The 21,023-nt window shown below is 32.0% G+C and overlaps 1 protein-coding gene and 1 long non-coding RNA gene across 4 annotated transcripts; one reads left to right on the top strand and one right to left on the bottom strand.

Annotated features, from left to right (window-relative positions):
• Positions 1–47: 47 nt before the first annotated feature.
• Positions 48–20,968, bottom strand: LOC130449130 (carboxypeptidase E-like). Of its 2 annotated transcripts, XM_056786821.1 has the most exons (10): positions 20,405–20,968; positions 10,826–11,022; positions 8,087–8,242; positions 7,772–7,938; positions 7,358–7,497; positions 6,237–6,376; positions 5,452–5,575; positions 4,924–5,078; positions 3,270–3,310; positions 48–2,952 (listed from the first exon to the last, which is right to left on the bottom strand). In XM_056786821.1, exons 1-10 carry the CDS (start codon positions 20,622–20,624, stop codon positions 2,901–2,903), a joined length of 1,392 nt encoding a protein of 463 aa, XP_056642799.1. In that variant the 5' UTR covers positions 20,625–20,968; the 3' UTR covers positions 48–2,900. The 2 variants fall into 2 exon arrangements, with proteins under 2 accessions (XP_056642799.1, XP_056642797.1); XM_056786819.1 differs by lacking the exon at positions 3,270–3,310 and having other exon boundaries at positions 20,405–20,692.
• LOC130449133 (uncharacterized) lies at positions 8,249–12,418 on the top strand. Of its 2 annotated transcripts, none has more exons than XR_008910426.1 (3): positions 8,249–9,171; positions 10,819–10,939; positions 12,280–12,418. It is a non-coding gene; the product is annotated as an uncharacterized LOC130449133 (long non-coding RNA). The 2 variants fall into 2 exon arrangements; XR_008910425.1 differs by having other exon boundaries at positions 10,733–10,939.
• Positions 20,969–21,023: the final 55 nt, after the last annotated feature.

Below are 21,023 nucleotides of genomic sequence, written 5' to 3'. Positions count from 1 at the left end.
AATGATTGAATATGGTTATTTCGTCGAGGTTAAAAATAAATGGCAAATACAGTTTAAAATAAAATTTATTTCATAATGGAAGATGACAATTTATTGGTTCTAAAATTCTAAAATATTGAAAATTGTTTGCTATGTTGTTGTATTCAACTTAAAGAATTTGAAAAATGTGTACTTTAATAAATATTTTTTGATAAAAAAGGTACTTTGAAACTTAATTTGTAATCATATACGAGGTTTGTATAAAAAATATTTCTATGTCTACGCATTGGTACAGGATATTTGTTGTTGGATTATAGCCAGTATTGATACAACTAGTTAAGAAATACTTCCCGTTTAGAATCACTATAAAACAAGTCAACTTTGCATTTAAGAAGTCCCAGATGACAGAAATTGGTATATTTGGTTTCACCAATTTGGTTAACTTCAGCTTTTTGAAATGAATTTACGAATTAGACAGAAATGCAGACAGAAAACATTTCGCATTTTATAGGAAAATATCATTTTTCAGAGCTAAGCTGAAGTAAAACTAATCTAACTTAACCAGCAAATTTGATTCTTTCCCTCTATCCACCTCCTATCAATAAGCACCCAAAAAAACTCTTCCTTGTATTATGTATGAATCTAGTTCAGAAAGCTAAACCGGAAATGCACCAATCCAATTATTGGAAAAAACCGGAAATACTTAATTTCCAACATTTAGAACCTCGGTAAAAGTATTTGACTACTTCTAAAACGCTTAAATAACGTGTTTTTATTTTGATCATAAACCCTGTTTTTTATATTGAAGAACATATAATAAATATCCTGAACAAACACACGTCATTGACGAACTACCACGTCCAGTTGCCAATAAAGTCATGAAGACTCACTCGTGACGGTTATGCCCCACAGAGGTCGTTAGTACATCGAATGCGCAGTCTAGTATTATGTCTATGTCTATGAATGCGGCATAAGTCTAATGCAAAACGATCTTACACGACTATGCACGATTCTATATTCCCTCGGCTGCTTTGAATGACACTAAAAGAATCGAAACCGTTTACGATTCGAAAATTGTAATTGATTCTTTTACAAGAATTTAATACAAATTCAATTGTGTCCATGTAACTGAGTCTAATACTATCCCAAACGAATGCAATGTTGTCAAGTTGAGTTGTGTTTCAGAGATTATTGGAAATAAATAACAAACTTTTTGTAATATCAATTTTGTAGGTTATATAATATTTGGATTAATGTTTTTCAAGGATAGGAATGTTGATAAACTCCCTATTACAAATTTATATACACTTAAACCTGAATTAACGTTTTATGACCCTAATTAGTCGATTTAAAGGAAATTAATTGATTTATCACTAATTATGACGTAATTTTGAATTTCAATTAGCGATGAAGTCATTTACCGGCAAACTGATTTAAATGTAAATTATTTCTTTTTAAAATTTGTTATAAGAATGTGTTGTTAGAAACAAAATTATTTAATATATATATTTAACCTTATCCATATATATCTCAAAGTTCAAACAGAATAATTTATTGATCCATTACACAATTGTTTATTAAAGTGAGATATATTCAAAGTAAAACATAAACAATTTGTCACTATTTTTCTTCTCCACAATCAACCTATTTCAAAAAAATTTCATATGTAAAGTACTTTTTTTATTAAAAAATAATTGGATATAGTCCGGTCAAATTAGACTAAAAATATGGTTTAAATAAAAAAAATCCCACAGAGTTGAATTTTGACAGAAATCTTGTGTTTGCTATTGGAAATAAGTCTTCAGAAGTTCCTATCGATTTTGTGCGCTCTAAAAAAATGTTACTCAATGTCAAATTTTCACGTAAACTGTGAACTCAATTGATTAATGATATTCATTTTCAAACACGTCTTCTCTTATTTCTTCTTCTTTTCCTTGTCAAATGTCAACATTTCGAGTTTTTTGGAATGTGCTCGTAAACGATGCGTTTTAGCAGCAGAAAAAATAAAAATTATAAAATTATCTACAAAACCTGTACTCATACCTTTTTTAATACAAATCGCCATTTCTGAGATATCACAATTCAAAAATTTGAAATTGGTATCCCTACTTGGCACGTCGTTTTTTAAAATTCTTCACCAGATAAGCGTGCTAAACTTTTTCTTAATCCATTATCTTCAAATTCGACTTCTTTCATTTCTTCTTCTTTTTCTTGTCAAATGTCAAAATTCTTAATTTTTTAAAATTTCTTCGTAAACATTAAGTTTTATAAAAAACTAGATAAGACAAAAATTCTAGATCATCAAATCATCTACAAAAACTGTGCCTTTTTTAAAACGTTGTGCACTACACTTCCAATGAATATCATCAAATTGTAGTATCATTCTATAAAATTCTGCCATTACCGGAAGTGTAGCTCGCTTACCTGGGAAACAATGTTTTAAAAAACGCGCCAAATAGAGATACCAATCTTTGTAGTTTAAAAATCGCGATATCTCAGAAATGGTGATTCGTATCGAAAAAAGTATGATCACAATTTTTGTAGATAATTGCGTGATCTACAATTTTTCTCCCATCTATTTTTTTGATAAAACTCACCGTTTACGAGGAAAACCGAAAAAACTCTATATTTTGTTTGTTTTGATTTGAAGTAACTCTTATTATCATACAAAGGATCAAGGATCGTTGGACATTAATGGAAACTCAATTCTAACTATCATCTCAAAGTATTTACCAATAATTAACTTTGTGGGAGTTTATTTTATTTGAAATGCATATTTTGACCTGACTAATAGTAAACTATGTGCGTAATCAGAAAAAAAATTGCTATACGACTTATGTTTTATTGTACTGCTATTGGTTCTGGTATGGGTTCACTTTCTTCGGCCCAATTGGACCATTGCTGGTTATCGAATTCATCTTCTAATTTCGAATTGATGTAATTGTTGTTCGGAGCGACCATGTACGGTGGCATCTAAAATAAATATTATTCTATTTAAGCTGAAATTATCATTAAAGCTGACTAATTTTGTTATTCAATTATTCGAGTTCGATTTACATCAAAAGTAAATTGAAAAAAAATTTTTTTGTATTAGGACAGTATCAAATGTTTGTCAATGTTTAGAAACAAAAAAGCTACTTATTCAAGCAGGGGCGGATTTACCGTATTGCACTAATCGCTTGTGTAACGGGCACAAATATTTTATAATTTTACTGGTTTTTGGTTATTCACTAGCTTTTTTTATAATAAACGTGATTATGGCCCCTAATGTAATAATATTTGTTCTGTACCTAAGTGATCTGTGCTTCCATTTGCGACGACGTCTACATTTCTATAAAACAAAAAAGAAAATAAAATAAAAAGAAATAAAAAAATAAAAAAAATAATAAATTGACCCTCAAAGTTATCAAATTTTTTTTTATTATTAGGCCCCTTTTACACCGGGGCAAACACTATGCGACATGCCACAAATATGTCTCCTTGTTGCAAGCTACAAAAGCCAATGTCGTGCGGCCCATGTATAGCACGTGGCATTGTATTTTACGCCGAAGCAACATCGTGCCCAGATAAGTTTCAAAGCACCATGGTATTTTCGGAATGTTTTTGGTCTCGATTGATCGAGGGGATAGACACCATAGAATATGGCTGATCAATTAATACATACTTGTATTAAGCATCTTTTTCGAGTATGAAATTCATAAAAAACAAATATAGAAACAGACTGACTGATGAAAATTTGGACAACTGCATCAGAATGGCGGCTACAACATACTCTCCAAACTTCAAGAAAATACTTGATGGCCAAAAATAGTTCCACTCCTCTTATTGAAATGAACATTTAAACTTTTTTCCTTACACTTCCTATATATTTTGATTAATACTAGAAATAAATGTCCGTTTGTAATAAACTGCTTCAAATTCCATCACGTGTCCGGTCACTAATCGGATTCCGCGCCTGTTTAGGAGCAGTTGTTTGGTCTAAGACGCACAACACTTTTCATTACACCAAGGATGGGTTCTGGGCCCATCGGTGCGTTCTCCGATCACTGTAATAACGTGCTCAACTAATTCATTTCACCTAACCTAACAAAAATTTCATTTAACTCAGTATGTTAACCTAATATATAAGAAATAGTCGCGAATATGATGGATCAAGCATGGTTTGTGTAAGTGTAATTAACTGCGGTGCGATTCCGGCACAAGCACGTGTATATCGGCCTTTAGCTTGCTGTGCGGTAAAGTTGAGCCGAACGACTAAAACATGTGGATGGGTTCCAAGATTTGAGCATATTTGAAATTGGTAAATGATTGGAAGTGGAGTCTACCCTATTTTTGATCATGGATAATTGAAAAATTGATATTTTCAATTTTTTTTTTATTTTGTCTATTTTTTTAAGTAAATAGAAAATTATACAATTTGAAAAAAAATTGATTGAATTTCATTTAAGCAATTTTCAGAAATTATGAAAAATTTTGGAAATGGTACAATTGTTGTAATTTTCTGTAAATTGATATAAAATCGAAAAATTGACGTCTTATTTTTTTTCCTTCCATTTCCAAAAATTAATCATAAGTTTGAAAACCATTTTTTTATGAAAAAAAAAAACACAAAAAGCATAACCAAAGAAAGCATGAAGAAAGAGAATCCTAACCTAACCTAAAAAATATTTATTTTTCGATCTTTTTTGAACAAAAATAGGGTGGAACCCACTTTTGGATGATAATATTTAAATTAAATATCTACACGATTATTTAGTTGTATAAACAAAAAAATCACCCAATTTTTTTCAAAACAAAATGAGGAAAAATTTTTCTCGAGCATAAGTAACAAATATTATTTTCTGTTATTATAAAAATATGCATTGATGAATTTTCACACAATAATATGGAAAAATTGATGTAAAACTACTGAAGAAAAACATGAATGCGATTTTCTGATCTTACCGTTATTGGCTGTAAAGGGAAATCTAGTCTCTGAGCTTCTTCGAAGGGTTTATTGGTTACGGTGACGATTTTTGAGCGAGGTAAATAACCATCTCGATATGCAGTTATTTTGTATTTTCCAGGTGTTAATAACCTGTAGTAATCTCCATCATGTACTAAAACAAAACGAAAATAGGATTTTATTGTTTTCATGAATATCTCAGTTTTTTCTACCCTATATTTTTGTTGCTAAATCTCCCTTTTTAATTTCAAATTAATTTTTAAAACAAGTATAGTTTATAAATCATAAAAATAGTAACGCGTCATCGATGACGTTTCCAAACTAGTTACCAACATTACATTATCCCAATACTTTTGATAACAGTACTCAAGTAACGAACATCAATTTTCATAGAGTGAACCTTTATACAATAAACTTATCTCTGGCGAAACTGACAAATGAATTCGTATTTTTTTGTAAAATTTAAAACTTTTAATTCAATTCTAACCTCAGTTAATAAAATGTGTATTGTATAATTTATAATTTACCTGATGTGATATCGTGATCGATGTCGTACGGATTGTCAGTTATATTTCGAACGTGTATGACAACTCCAGGTATGCCTGTTTTCGATTGAATATCGAATACTATGCCTTTAATACCAATATGAGTCTGAAATAATAATTATTTTATATGTCTTTCGGGGCTGGAAAACGTTGTGATCATTTGGAAGTGAGTTCCACTATATTTTTGGTCATGAAAAATCGATATTTTCAATAGTTTTCTTTTCAATTATTTTTTCCTCAGTGCATTTAAGATAAGAAGTTTGAAAACAAATATTTCAACACTTTTTTTATCCGATAGAATTCCTAAAATCATAAATTCCTCGATTCGTCTTCGAAAACTATAAATAGACCGTTCTAGAACACGTGACTTTGACAGGTCAGCCATTTTGCATGGGTAACACATAGAATATCTATGCTCGTCTCTATTTGTTATTATTTGGACAAAAAAAAATAATTGAAAATGGTAAATTTTTCGAATTTCTATAACTTTATTAAATTGATTATCTTTTCAACTCTTTCAAAATGTTTGATAATTTGTAAAAATTGTTTAAATTTTTATAGACAAATCGGGGTTGTTATGATTTTTGGACTTTTTGTTGTTTTGTTTCCTTTTTATTTTTAATGCGTCGAAAAATAACGATAAAGAAAAAAATATAGTAAATATCAATTTTTTGATTTTTTATGAACATAAATAGGGTGGAAACATTTCCATCCAGTTGTTTGAGTTTTTGTAGTTAATTTTTCTCATAAAAAAATGTCACATTTACCTGCCAAATGAAATTTAGAAGAGCATTCTTGTTTCTTTCCCACTCGTTTTGCAATTCATCAGCAGGGGGATATTTTTTACAACCCAATTCCAATGTTATCTCGAAGTCGTTGCTTGAAAGATAATTAAAATCTTGCATACCTAACAAAGGTTAGAATTATCATTATCAGTTAACATAAAAATCCTGATAAATCATATAAATGAAACATCCTTATGGATTACTATGTCTATTAGTGACAACTACGAGGGTGGTTCGAATATAAACCGGAATTTTTGAAGAAAAGCACAATAATGTTATGGGTGCTTATAATTCAGAGAGGGTGCTGGAGGGGGATAATATTTTCATACTGTAAATTGTCAATTTAAGAATAAAAATCGACCTGTTCCAGGTTTTTTCTACATAGTATATAATAACGCTAAAATTGAATTTATTCCACACATATATGACCGCAGGGATACGGCGCTTGCCCCTTCCACGCGGCTTTTTATTTGTGGTATATTATGGTGCCAGTGATTTGGACCAATCACGATGCCGCGCTGCGTTTCACCCGGGATATTCACGTGCTGATCACGCACTAATCATTGTTGTGGTATACTATTTTTCTCTGATCAATAGACTATAGTCCTGTACAAAGATTTTTCAATAAAAACAAAGATCTAAGAATCAGCTGAGCTATGGTTGCGAATACTGGGTGTTAACCAACAAATTGAAGCAGAAAATAACAATTAGACGCGAATTAAACGTAATGCAAAAAATTGGACAACAACAGTTGAGAATGGAAGAGGGCAGAGCAGTTGAGACGATATGGGGAAACCGAGACAAACTAAAAGAAGATGCAGATCCAGAAAGAAATGGAATATAGAAAATAGTGGTGAAAAAAAGGACTGAACTGAAGAAATATCACCTATACACCAACTTCAATCATCCACAGATTAAAATGTGTGATATATTATAAAATAGAAAATATTCTAATGACCCAACAAAAAAATAGCATACATAGTATTAAAGTCCTACTTTCAAATAATATTTCAAGCTTCAATATAACCTAACCTAATCTAACCTAACATATTATTAACCTATTTGTATTGTTCCTATTTATTATTATGATAGAGGTCACTCACCTCCTTCTAAAGAATACCATTTAGCACCATTGGTAATCCCTTGTTGTTTTGGGAAGCGCATGCTTTCGTAATCCCCACAACTTTTTCTATTCGGTTTTGCCATATCGGCGTGATACAAAGAATAAGATAAGGCTAGATGCCTGTAAAATAATAATTAAAAAAAACAATGAAAAATTAATTTTATCTGATAATAAGTTTGGAATTGTAAGAGACTTTCGGAAATATTGTTACTTTACACACTATATTGTCATTAATATTTTATTATTGGATTAACAGTGGATTAACGAAATAAAGGTTAGTAACACAATAGGGCCAAAACAGCATAGAGACAAGACGATTAAATATATATAAACATGTTACAATTTCCATAGTTTTTTATAGTCAATGTTTGAAAAATAGGGAAACTTTTCTTACCTAAATGTAAAATCATCAGGTGTAGCTGCATATTCGCCGGTTTGTCGTCCCGATCTACTATCATCGTAAGGATAATTAGACACTAAATCTCCTCCGTGTAAATTTGCCGAAAGGACGAACGGCACTTGCATTATGAGACGAATCACAGCTTTTGTTTCTGGCTGCAGCTAAAATAAACCGTCACAAAACTGCATATTATCATCGTTAAGTTCTTCTAAAAGTTCGTAATACTGAACTGGTATTTTTGTAAAAAAATAAATGCAATATGAATATTTTAGTTGTTTCCGTATATTATATGGAGCTTAATATACTTACTGGTTCTTCCAGTGATGTCAAATCTTCAAGTAAATGATTATTATGATTAATATGTTGTTCTTCGTTGGTAAAAACTATTCTATCTAAATCTGGGAAGTTTCTATTTAAATCAACCGAATTATTATTGGTTCGTCCTAATAAATAATCTTCACCGCCCTAAAATGTTCACAAAACAAATGCAAAATATGATTTTTAATGTTAATTGTTGTTGAACTAAAACCGGCACTGTACTGGCGGGATTCTCTGTAGACTTTTACACGATCTGGGAGCAGTGTTGCCAGAGCTAGTACAATTGTACAATTTTAGTACATTTTAGTGTATTTTATACGCTAGTACATTTTTCCTTTTTTCTAATACATTTTCCCTGCGTTCTCAAATATAAAGTTATTTTATATTTTCGTTTAATAAAATAAACTAGAAATTGTACTAGATTGTAACAATAATTAGAAAACAGAGCCAAGTTGATTTATATTTAGATCGTGAGATTTTTGTACTGCATTGTTAATTTTATCGGTAAACTTTATATAAATTTTTCATCCTTAAAATAATAATTGACACAGTCTATCACATTATTGGAAAAAAAATTTAATTCAAACTTATGTTTATACATCTTTTTATAATTTTATCAAATTTGTTTGAAGTTGGTACAACCTAGTTCAATTTTTACATTCAGCTTTTAAATTGTGGCAACACTGTCTGGGAGTATTGGGAACTGACACCGAGGTGTGGCTTAAAAAACATGTCGGAAAGTACCTAGCTTATATTTATTTACACAAAATACGTAACATTTATTATAATAATATATTAAATAAGTGAATAGTTATTTGATGCAACAGATCTATTGCCTTGGACGAGCAAAAATTCACGACAAAAAAATTATGCAGAATTTAGTTTATCTGTCAGTTAAGTGAATGTGCCCGCGAAAAAAGTGTGTTGTTACCGCGCTTTATATTTAGTCTTGTCATTTGGAGAAAATTCTCATAAAATTAATGTAAAATATGGAGAAGTCGAAAAACAATTTCTTGTTGTAAGCCAAGGTCAAAAAAGTGTGAGGATTTAATAGCAATATTATTCTCTTGTTATCGGTGAGTTTTATTTTTCTAACCTCTAATATTTGTAAACTTGATACACTATCATATAAGTAAATAAATTTCCAAATGTTATAGAAGTTTATCAGTTGAAATATTTTCGTCTACAAATTTAAAATCTATATAGAAAAATGTATAAACCAAAGCCTTCACCCAGTAAAAATCTTTTTTATGAATTTTACTCTAAATATTATAGGATAATTGTTTTTTTTTAATTTCCAATAATATTTATTTCCTTAAAAGCAAAAAAATAATTGATTTCTTCCACAACTTTTCGCTTTTTTCATCCCACAAGTTCTCTTATAAATAAATAAGGTGGGGGAGAGTGGGAAATTTGTTATGAATACATGTCTGTAAATCCATTCCTGCTTGGCCGATTTTTATAAACTTGAAGAGCAATACAAAATGTATCGGGACAGAGAAATATATCGACATGCGGTTTTTGCTAATTCAATGTCAGTTTAGTTTACTTTTAAAAAACCAACATAAACTATGTTTCTATTTAAATTTGCGAAGAGAAATCCCAATACCTAAAACAACGTCCTCTAGCATCCGCGTTGCTAATTAAATTATAGTATTAATTATAGTATAGCTGGAAAAATGGATTAACCAGAACCGGACGTAGGCACAAGCATTTTTTCATAACAAGGTTCCCACTCTCCCCCACCTCTCATACGAAGAAATACATTAAATCTTGTGGAATGAATATTGCCCGGAAATTATTGAAGAATTCGATTAGCATATATAAAGTGCCATAGTGAAAATTTAAAAAAATAAATTCCCACTACTGGTGGACCTGAAATTCTGATAAAAATTTCCACGTGTTTCTCGGAGCCATTTTCATTATAATTTATGTTTATTATGGCAGACGGCAGTATAAACTCAAAGGCGAAATCTATTAAATTTATGGTTATATAGTGTGATTTTAAAATATAGGGAATATGCATGTATTTTTTTATATTTTTAATACACTCTTAAGATAGCATAACTCAATAAAATATTTCTCCCTATTTTTAAAATAATATGTAAAGTATCCATTGAATTTGGCTTGTTTTGAAAGTCGCTATTTTTCGCGGGCTTTACTTCAAGTGTGACAGTTAGTTTGTAGGTTATAATATCGATAAAAGTCAGGGAAAACAAGAATGAAAAGTTTGTATTGTTGCAAAAATCATTTTAATGCTTTTATTCCTTTGACCTCAGCTAATGTAAAATCACAAACACAAACATAAACAGGATTTTTGTTTGAAATACAACCAACACCTTGTTTGGACCTCAATAAATCCAGGATGGGTCATTTGACGTCACGAGCAACGATGTGGCGTTTATTAGCTCAATTTGCACGTTTCTATAACTATTTTATACGACTGAGAACAAATTAAATGGGAAAATAATGATAATATTGGGATTATAATGTTTCTGGGAAGTGAATTTAAATTACATGCATATTCCCTATTATATCAGAAACAGCTTGCAGTGTTTTTATAATTTTTTGTCGGTGAAAATACTTCTACTATATTACCGATATATACTGGTATTTACATTGTTGCCACATTTTCAGTTTTTTCCGTAAATTCCTGTTAGATAATCGTGATTCTTTTGGTATCGAAATTTTGAGGAAATGCTACAAAAAATAATGAATTTCAGAACTCACAGTATCAGTTGCGACTTGCCAACCGTCCGGATTCATACTGGGCATTAAATGAATCCTGGTCATATGAATCAACGATCTGATTTGAGGATTCCCCGTCAAATATTCATCACAAAGGTAATCAGCTAATTTCAATAGTAGTTCCCTACCCAAAACTTCATTTCCGTGCATATTTGCAATATATTTAAATTCAGGTTTAACTGAAAAATAAAAATTTCATGCATTTAGTTTTTTTTATAAAGATGTGATAGATAGAGAGATTCGTTGGATAATTTTAGGGGAGATAAGGGAAATTTTTTATAGGAGAAAGGTTTGTTGGAGTTGGCCTCGATATAAGAGTTGCTTCTGTACAGGGCTGGGGTTGTGGTGGAGGCTCTAGTGAAATATAAACAGTTCTTCTCGGTTTGGGAATGTATATTGAAAGTTTTTTTGTTTTTGTTTTTAATTTAAATGGGGGGCTATCAGCCAAAACATATTCGTATAAAATTTCAATACAATGTTGTCAGTAGTTGCGGCCAAATCGTAAAAAATGTCTATAATTTTTTACTGTGCAAACCCCAAATATTTTTCAGTTTTCTATCTATCCTAGAAAGGGTGTCACCTTTTTTTAAAACAACCTGTATATTTTATTAAGTAAGTAGAAAATCGGTAATATTACTATTGAATTTTGCATAGATAAAGACGTTGCAAATAGTAATTAAAACATTGCTGAACGTAATTACTATTCAATTTTTATATTCGTGTACGTTATAGGTACTTAAATAGACAGAATAGTACCGTCAATTTTTTTCCAAGAACCCTGAACTGATGTACAAATATTGCCATCAAAAAATTCTTAAATTTCAAGCTCATACTAATAAGTTTTCTATCTTTTATCGGGCTTTTCTGATCAGAAGTATTAAAAAACGTTTTTAAATGCCAATAGCCATAAAAAGATTACAAATCGTAGTTCCATCCTTAACTCGGTTTGTATTAGGTTTATAACAAACAAAAAAACCTTCTTTTCATTTTTTTTAAAGCTACATTTAACCTCGTTACATTTTTTCCCCATAGAATCAAAATATATCGAGTTATTTATTAAAAAATTGATTAAAAATATGTTTTTTTTAACAAACATTAAAAATTTCAATAAGTCACAAAGTATTGATTTTTCGAAAAAACTCCATAGAGTAATTTGTGCCTAGAATGTTTTTTTCTATACATTTCCACTGTTAGTGTCAACAAAAAAATTACTACCCCCTAGTTGGGGTGATGTTGATGAACAGAAATGCCATTAGGGAGCGTCAATAAATTACGTGAGGTGTTCAAGGGGGAGAGGGGGTCAAGTTAAATCTTTCCAAATCTCACTTGGGGGAGAGGGGGGGGTTTTAAGAAATATCACGTAATTTTTTTTTCAATAGAAAACTATGTAAAATTGTGTGAAAGTAAAATTGAATTAAAGTAAGAAATTTTTCTAGAATAAAAATATGGCGAAATTTTACACTACGGTGTTTGTCGTACTCGTCCGAACTCCGCAGAGTAGCACAATAGCTGGCGACCAGCAATATCCTCAAATCACAATTGTATACTAGTCTTTAATAAAAGTGATAGAACAAATTGTTTTTTTTGTATTTTTTTTTAAACCCAATGAATTTTACAGCCAAAAACACATTATAAAAAATCTCACGCGAGATTGGGGAAAGGGGGAGGGATTAAATGAAAATCTTACGAAATCTCATCATGGGGGGTCTCACGTAATTTATGGACGCCCCCTTAAATGGTATACGAACAGATCAAAAACAGCAGATGCAACTGAAATAGGAGTGTACGGGCCCAGAACAAAACACTCCGAAAACATGGTCAATACGCCAAGCATTTTTCAAGCAGAAATTTATGCGATTGAAAAATGTGTTTAATTCTATCTAAAGAGGAACTATCGCAAAGAAGATCATCATAGTCAAGCAGCCATTAGAGATCTAAACTCCAAAATCATAAAATCCAAATCCAAACTCGTTTGGGATTGCCTAGAAAAAATAAAAGGACTAGACAAGAAAAATAAAATGGATTCCGGGACATATGGAACCCGAATCCTTCCTGTGGTATCATCTACAATAGAAAAAGCACTGGAAAAGAAGGTGGATAGGAGAAAATCAATTTATTGGGACAATCTACATGTGCTGAGACAAGCAAAGACTCTTTTGGGAAACTATAACTAGAGTAGATCTGCTGTAGAGGCACTTAAAGACGCTAGACCTAGCAGATAATGCGGCGTGCAGATTTTGTTGCACAGAGGACGGACGATCTCCATAGCACTACACCTGGTAGCGCTGCTTAAAATAGAAGATGAAGATGTCTGGCAATTAAAGCCATCCCACACCTAAGCTGATGAAAACTTGAAGGAAATGATTCTAGACTTTTTAAGGAGTGGATTGATGGATTAGCTGCGAATACTGGGTTTTCCAGTATCACAGTAAGAAAGGGGGACACAAAAGATCCTTTGTATCGCAGAGTATTCGAGACCTAAAATTTAAATATAATCCGCTCGCCACACATCTTTCCATACGTTTTTTCCATTGATCGAAATCGAAATTCTCTCTGGTGAGTGCCTTTAGGAGATCTGCCGTTTATTGCTTCACCCCTTCCATCGACCCAAATCGAGTTCCTTTCGAAGCATATATTTTTTTAACCTATCAAGGAAATCTGAGCAGACCCGTGGACGCAAGAGCGTTTGGTCAGAAGTCGGATTTTTTGGCACCAGACTTTTTTCCTCGTGTAAAATTTTTCTAACCGTTTCTTTATCATCGTCTAGATGCTCATTCCACGATTTGCACGCACAATTTGGTTGATTTTCGTCACTGTTTCCGGAGTTGAGTTGACTTCAGTACAGTAAAAGTCAAATCGGCATGGAGTAGACTTTGTTTTTTAAAGTATTTACTATCTTCTGTTGAAATTTCAAGCAAATCGTTGCGTCTTGATGGAAATTTGAGGTAAAAACCGTTGTTCACTGGACTATTAATATTGAAAACCAGTGGCGCCGTTGGTAAAGGTTCTAACTAAATATCGTTTACAAAGTGCAAGGTCCTTATTACATAATTTGTTGATAAAAACTTTTCGTATTTACTTTAGAAACTCCCTGTACGTGATTGTATGGTATGACGTTAACCAAAATCTATGTTTCATCACAAAAAATCAATTATATTTTTAATCACTTATAAAAAAATAGTATAACAAAAAAGATCGTAAAAAATTGTAATTAATCACAAAAACATTTGTGTATAAGTTTCATTTCACTTATCAAAGTGAGTGGAAAATTATTGAAAATTTTATTACTAAGTACTAAAATTATCAAGAAGTGTTAGAGATGTTTGGTTGATAAGAAATTATTAGTCTTCTAATTTTTTAGACCAGAGCATAGTGGCGCATTCGTTTGCAAAATTGTTTTACTTCGTAATTTAAAAAAGAAAAAGTATAAATGTGTAAAATGATACTTAGTGCTCGAAACCATGAGGGAAACCAAGTCGAATCGTTCTCCATCACAACGATACGAGCTGTCACACATCAGTTCCAACAAGTAAAAACATCGAATTTATGGGTCATCCTCGGTACAATCCTTGTTTGGCACTCAATGATTTCTTCCGCACATCAAAAACAAATTGCTAGGTCAACTTTTGTGTACAACTAAAGAAATTTCCTTTTTTTTTCATAAGTCCGCCGTAAAAAGAAATATTTTAATAAAAAGTCATTGAGATAGAGGATTTTTCGATTTTCTGGAGACAAAAACGATATGAAATTACCCAAGATTGTTAAATGTTAATGACTTTTAGAGAAGCACATCCTTTATGAAAAAAAGAAATTGTCCAAACCAAGGACATTACAACTAAGAGACGGAATTGTTTATATTTTGTGGCAAATCGGTGTCACCAAATAGTGCAGGGCCATAGTTTGCAAAATTGTTTTAATTCTTATATTAAAAAAAAGTCCGGGAGGTGTTCCTGATTATAAAAGTGTAAAATGACACTTAATATCTTTTGACGTTATTGTTTAAACAATGAAAAACTAAATAAACCAGAAAAAACATTTATTTTTTTGTATATTCTTCACAATATTTCGAATAAAAAAGTTCATACACTCACTATCGTATTTCCAACCCATTAATTGTTATGAAGTTTTTAAAATTGAAAAATGCATTTTTTCCATATATGTAATTCTCCGACAACGACAATTGGTTAAATCCCTACGTTACGGTGTCGACAATATTCATTTTCTCTGTCGTTCGAGACACTTTATCTATACTGCGCATACTTGAGAATGCGCCAAACCGAGCTGGAACCTCGGAGGATAGAGAACGCGTTATCATTCTGTCTCCTTCAGTCGGAACAGCTTCCACTTATAGAAACTGTCCATATAAAAGTGTTACATACATGATTTTTTCTGGTTTATTTAGTTTATCGTTGATTAAAAATTTTGCAAACGAATGCGTCACTATGCCCTGCACTATTTAGTGAGACCGTTTTGCCACATAAAATATAAACAATTCCGTCTCTTTATTGTAATGTCCTTGGTTTGGACAATTTCTTTTTTCAAGAAGGATGTGCTTTCTAAGGCCGGCTTTTTCCACTTTCTAATGAAGTCCCTACTAACTATTATTTACCGAATAACCAAAAATTCAGTGTCTTCATCTTCTAAGAAAGTGAACCTCCAGTAAATCGAGTTATTTGCCAAGTGTCAATTAAAGAGTTTAGTAGAAACTTAACCTAAAATATTATACATCAAAAGTGGTTTGTTTGTTTATTATTATACCAATATTTGATTAGTTCATTTTTGGAAAAATTCGTCATACAAATAATTAATTATTTAATATGGATGCTTTTCAAGATTTAGAGGATTTGTTTGATGAAGAATTGATTGAGGAAATACAGCAAATTTCAGCAGAAAAAATTGATCATTACAATTTTTTGTCCGATGATGAAATTTTTTGACCGTTTTCTTTTTTCTTCACTATCAATTATTTTCAATATAATTTTCAGACCAACACATCTTTCTCCAACTAGCACCTGATGCCATGACGTGAGTGCCGCAACAATGCAGTGTCTGAACAGTTGAATGTCTCGATGTTATGGTGTCGTCATGCTAGTGCCGCATATCAAAAATTTTTGATATACGACATCGTGACACCGGCGATGTCGCGGCAGTGACATCGAATGTCTCGCTTGTTTCATCGTTTGAACATCGGCGACGGTGACAGTACTGAGAGTGCGATACTACAATACGTATTTTTTGGCGCGAATCTGATGTTTGTCATTCGATCATGTCTTCGTTTGATATGCTTACATTTCTGGAATGTTATCAGCAATGTCCCTGTCTATGGGATAACTCCATTTCAGCATTTAAGGATAGAAATAAACGGGATCAAGCGAAAGAAGCGCTTTTGAACATTTTTAAATTAGAAAATGTGAAAGCATCGAGGGCAAAAATTAGATCGATTCGAGGAACATACAACAATGAATTTCGAAAGGTGAAAAAATCAATGACAACTGGTTCTGGTGTTGATGAAATTTATAAGCTCAAGCTACACTGGTATAATTTTGCACACGCCTTCCTTTCCAAAAAAACGAAGAATTTGAACTTGATTCTGAGATGAATTTGGTAAGAAAAAAATCATAAGTTTCGCGTAATGTTTCCATTGCATTGTTAGTTTGAAGTAGTTGCATTTTACTTTGTGTTATGATAAAGAAAAAGGAAAATGCACAATTGCAATTCCCTCAGCAGTGTTCCTGATGCACCTGATGTGTTCCTACGTCTAATCCACTCTCTTACCCGTACTCGCCTTTTTAATTTTTGCCTCAACTTCAAATTAATTAGTTCCTCTAATACATCCGCTACTGCAGTTACGAGTTCCGCCATTTCTGATATAGTCCAGGCGCTGGATGGAGTTGAGTATGCAAAATGTGAAGACCGGGCAGCTATTTTCAAATTCTTTTACCTAAGACCCTAAATATTAGAAAATCACATGTTGCCGGCAACTGTGCTGGTTAGGTTTCCCTTTCCCCCTTCCCCTTCACCCAGCTCGGCACGTTGCTTGGAGTAGTCAGTAGAAAAGAATTTGTAGCTCATAACGGTTTATTTTTTAGTATTTAAGTAATAATATTCAAGTTTTTTCGCGGTCGACTGTTTTATTAGTGTTATTTATTCAAATAATAGCGCGGATAATGTCACTACGAGTGATAAATGTGAAGAAGCGAAACATAAATGAATTGTCGTGTTTGTTTTGTGATAAAACGAGTGATTTAGTGAAGAATCCGAAACGACAAACGTTTATTAGTATTAAAAAAGCAGCGGATCGCAGAAAAGATGATATTAGTAAGAAAATAGAAAGTGATACAGACTTTACTGCACCATACAATTGTTCCTGGCATCGAGCTTGTATTGCAACTTATATTAGTGAAGAGAAAATAAGGCGTCGAAAATTAGCATCACTAAAGCAGGAATTCTAACCATTTAGAAGCGGATTCAAGGATGTTTTGTCACATATTTCAAGCAGTGAAAATCAAACTTGGCCATATCATAATCATTAGTGCTGATACAGATGTTTTCATTCTCGGAATTTACTTCTGGAACAGCTTGCACGTCTAGGCTGTTTAGGTTTATGGTTCGACGGTTCCTATTCATTTCAGGATGTCATTTGGCTGCTCAATTCCTTGGAGAAAATATTTGTGGTATTTTGCCAGCATTACACGCTCTGAGTGGTTGCGATTCGACTAGCAGATTTGGCTCGAAATAAAATGCTTTAAAGGCTGCACCGTTGGACTTTGTACAAGAAGCTCTAAAGCATTTGGGAAATCCATACCTAAGTGTCGAACAGCTAAAAGATTTGGAAAACATTTACACCATCTTTAACTTAACTTAACAGCTGATGAAATTTATTAAAAGTTATTTGCACATCAGATGCTCTACATTTACATCTATTAAGAGCCTCAGCACAAACATATATATGGATAAATGCTGACCAAACTCAACTACAGCCAATCGATTACACCTTCTTAGGCTATGAAAGGAAGGATGGTAATTTGTACCCACGACAAATGACCAAGCAACCACTGCCGGAATTGTTGATTCAACCGTGTAAATGTGCATCCAATTGTGTAAAACAATGGCTTGATCTTGTAAAAAATTACATATTTGTTGTAATTCTCTACGCAAATGCATAAATAACGATTGTCAGAATAAAAAAGATTGATAATTATAATTTTTTCATTTATAATATATGAAAATTTGATTTTTTTTAATTAAAAAATTTTTTTTATCAATAATAATTGTTTTTATTTTTAATTTTCCTGTTGTTTTTTCACTTGACTAGCTGTAAGTATCTTTAATCATAAAAATCAATTGGATATTTTCACTAAAACAATCGTTATAATGTTCAGTCCATTTACTAGATGTCTAAGGGGGTGGGGTGTAAAAAAATTGACCTATTTGGCTCCTGGCAACATCCAGAATCATAATCTGCATGCTTTTCTGAGTTCAAAACCATACACCGAATGCGGTTCACACATTTTGCACACTCAACTCCATTCAGCACCCGGTCTAATAATAGTATGACGCAACACAAGTGTTGGTACGTGTGAACACCTGGTGTCATAACGTCGAATGTCAAACGCTGTCACAGCATTTAATGCCACGACATGAATGTCACCATCTGAACGAGCCTTTATTCAATACATGGACGATTGCTGTATAGGCATCTTTCACAGTGTTAACAACAGTAGACTAATCGTTAAATATATAATAAAGTGACAAATGACAGTTAGTTCGAATTTAAACCAACTAGGGTGAAGAAACTGTAAACATTTATTCTACAATTAAAAATTCCTACTAAAGTTATGTTGCTAATAATTATTTGGCACTTTATTAGACCTCGAAGAAACCGGCTCTAAGAGTCATAACATTTAACAATATTGGGTAATTTCATATCGTGTTTGTCTCCAGAAAATCGAAAAATTTATATTAAAATATTTGTTTTTACGGCGTACTTAAGAAAAAAAATTTCTTTAGTTGTACACAAAAGTTGACCTAGCAATTTGTTTTTGACCTGCGGAAGAAATTGAGTGCCCAACAAGGATTGTACCGAGGATGACCCATAAATTCGATGTTTTGACTTGTTTGAACTGATGTGTGGTTTCCCTCATTGTTTCGAGCACTTCTGGCTATCAAATGAAGGCGTCTCATTCAGGATTGATCGTTCTGCGTTGCTCTAATACAACGATGGAGACATGTCCAGTTATTCCGAAAAAACAGGCGACAGTTTTCTTCGAAGTGCTTCGTGCGTAGTTGATTTGGCTCGTCTTGTCCATTCAGTAGATTTTTGTTTAGATTCGGATTCTTATGCATAAATCCATACTTCGTGGCCTGTCACGATCTTATAGACGTCTCTTAACTCACCGATATTTATTTTTTTTTCAGCATTTCTTTGCAAAAGCGACACGAGCTTTTTTTGAGCGATTGTCAAATTATGCGGTATCCAACGCGAACAAATCTTCCCATCAGCCAAATGATCGTGCAATGTTGAATGTATGTGAGTGGAATTAATGCCTAAGTATGCCTCAATCTCACGGTGTGTCACATGACGATCTTTTCTGGCACAACAGCCGATTTCGGACGACCTTCACTAAATTCGTTATCTAGCGAAGTCCGACCGCGATTGAATTCGGTGAATCTGCCAAATACAGTGATTCGATTGGTGCTTAACTTAAATAACACTCGTACAACACGTTCTGAGTACGTTCACCTTTAAAAATGTCAAACTTCATTATGACAATGTCAGATTTGACATATCCACATCTGGGTAGATACATTTCAAATTTTAAGTAGCAACCCTCGTACATATGTTATCATAAACGCATTTCTCTGAATAAAAACTTCATAATTCAAACTTATCTTTTTTGTTCCTTACAAAAAAAACGAACATTTTCAAAAAAAAACCTTAAACTTTTCAAGATACCATTTTTTAAATAGTTAAAATATTAAATTTTTTCAAAATAATAAATTATTATTGTGTCCTTGATATACGACAACAAAAAATGATAATAATGGGAGGAGAGGTCAAATTTGAGAGGAAGTATTATTATTTGAGGCTATAAAACAAGAAAAACAATATTTTTGTATATTTTTTCAATTTGTTTTTGCGTAGAGTTAAATTTTGAAACTAACTCAAGTTTTCATTTTTTTATTTCTGTCATTTTCTTCGTAAATCTGCCGTAAATACGAAGTTTTAAAAAAAATATTGAAATCAGACGATACTAAAATCGAAGTGACCACCGTAGTATAAAATAATGTTTGTTATACCGAAATTATTTATAAGCTGCTAAAGAATTGATTTAAATTAATCGAAAATCAGCCTACAAATTATCTCTCTTAAATATAAGTGTGACGTTGCTTATCATATTTTTTAATTATCTATAGGGGGCGAAATAAAAGGTGATACTTTTTCAAATTAACACCCTGTATACCTCGATAAATAGAATATTAAAATTCAAATTATATTCACAGCAAATCAAAAGATAATTATAAATGAATGTTTATCTAAAGCTCCTCGTATATACTTACGAATTTCGTGTCGTCCAGGTTTGGTTGAAAATTCGATAACGTACAACGGCAATCCCAAAACGGAATTTTCACTTAATGTATATACCCTGGTAATGTTGCTACATTTTGAATTCACATCTTGTAAAACCTCCAACAGCTCGTCATTATTGTGATGTTTGTATTCGAATTGTAAACTTTTTGTTGATAGCAGTGCTAGTATGAACACAACACCGAGCACCATCCTCTCCAGCTGATTTCACTCGAGTGTTTTCAATATTTTTGCAGCTTTACCGAAAGCTGCGTCGCGCTTGCGTACAAATTATTCTCACAATATATGGATTTTTAGTCTGGATTTTCCTACACCCACGTTGAAGCCGCATTGTTGCACTTCGTGGGATACTAGCGTGGCAAACTTTTTTTTTATTTATTACTATTTTGGATGAGTTATATGTCAATTAAATTTGACTTTTGTTACTGATTGTACTGAAAGCAGGACGATTTTTATAACCATCGATATTTTTAAGTAAAAAATCAATTTACCTAGACATGAAATGATATACGAATTATCCAAAATCTAATTCTCTTATTCATCTTAAGCTCTTTGTAGCAGGGAATTAATCAAAAATTAAATAATTTTCCA

The sequence above is a fragment of the Diorhabda sublineata genome, chromosome 9, assembly GCF_026230105.1.
Source record: "Diorhabda sublineata isolate icDioSubl1.1 chromosome 9, icDioSubl1.1, whole genome shotgun sequence".
NCBI classification, from domain to species: Eukaryota; Metazoa; Arthropoda; class Insecta; order Coleoptera; family Chrysomelidae; genus Diorhabda; species Diorhabda sublineata.
The sequence above is the reverse complement of the archived record's forward strand: the minus strand, read 5'-3'. Positions and strand labels throughout refer to the sequence as shown.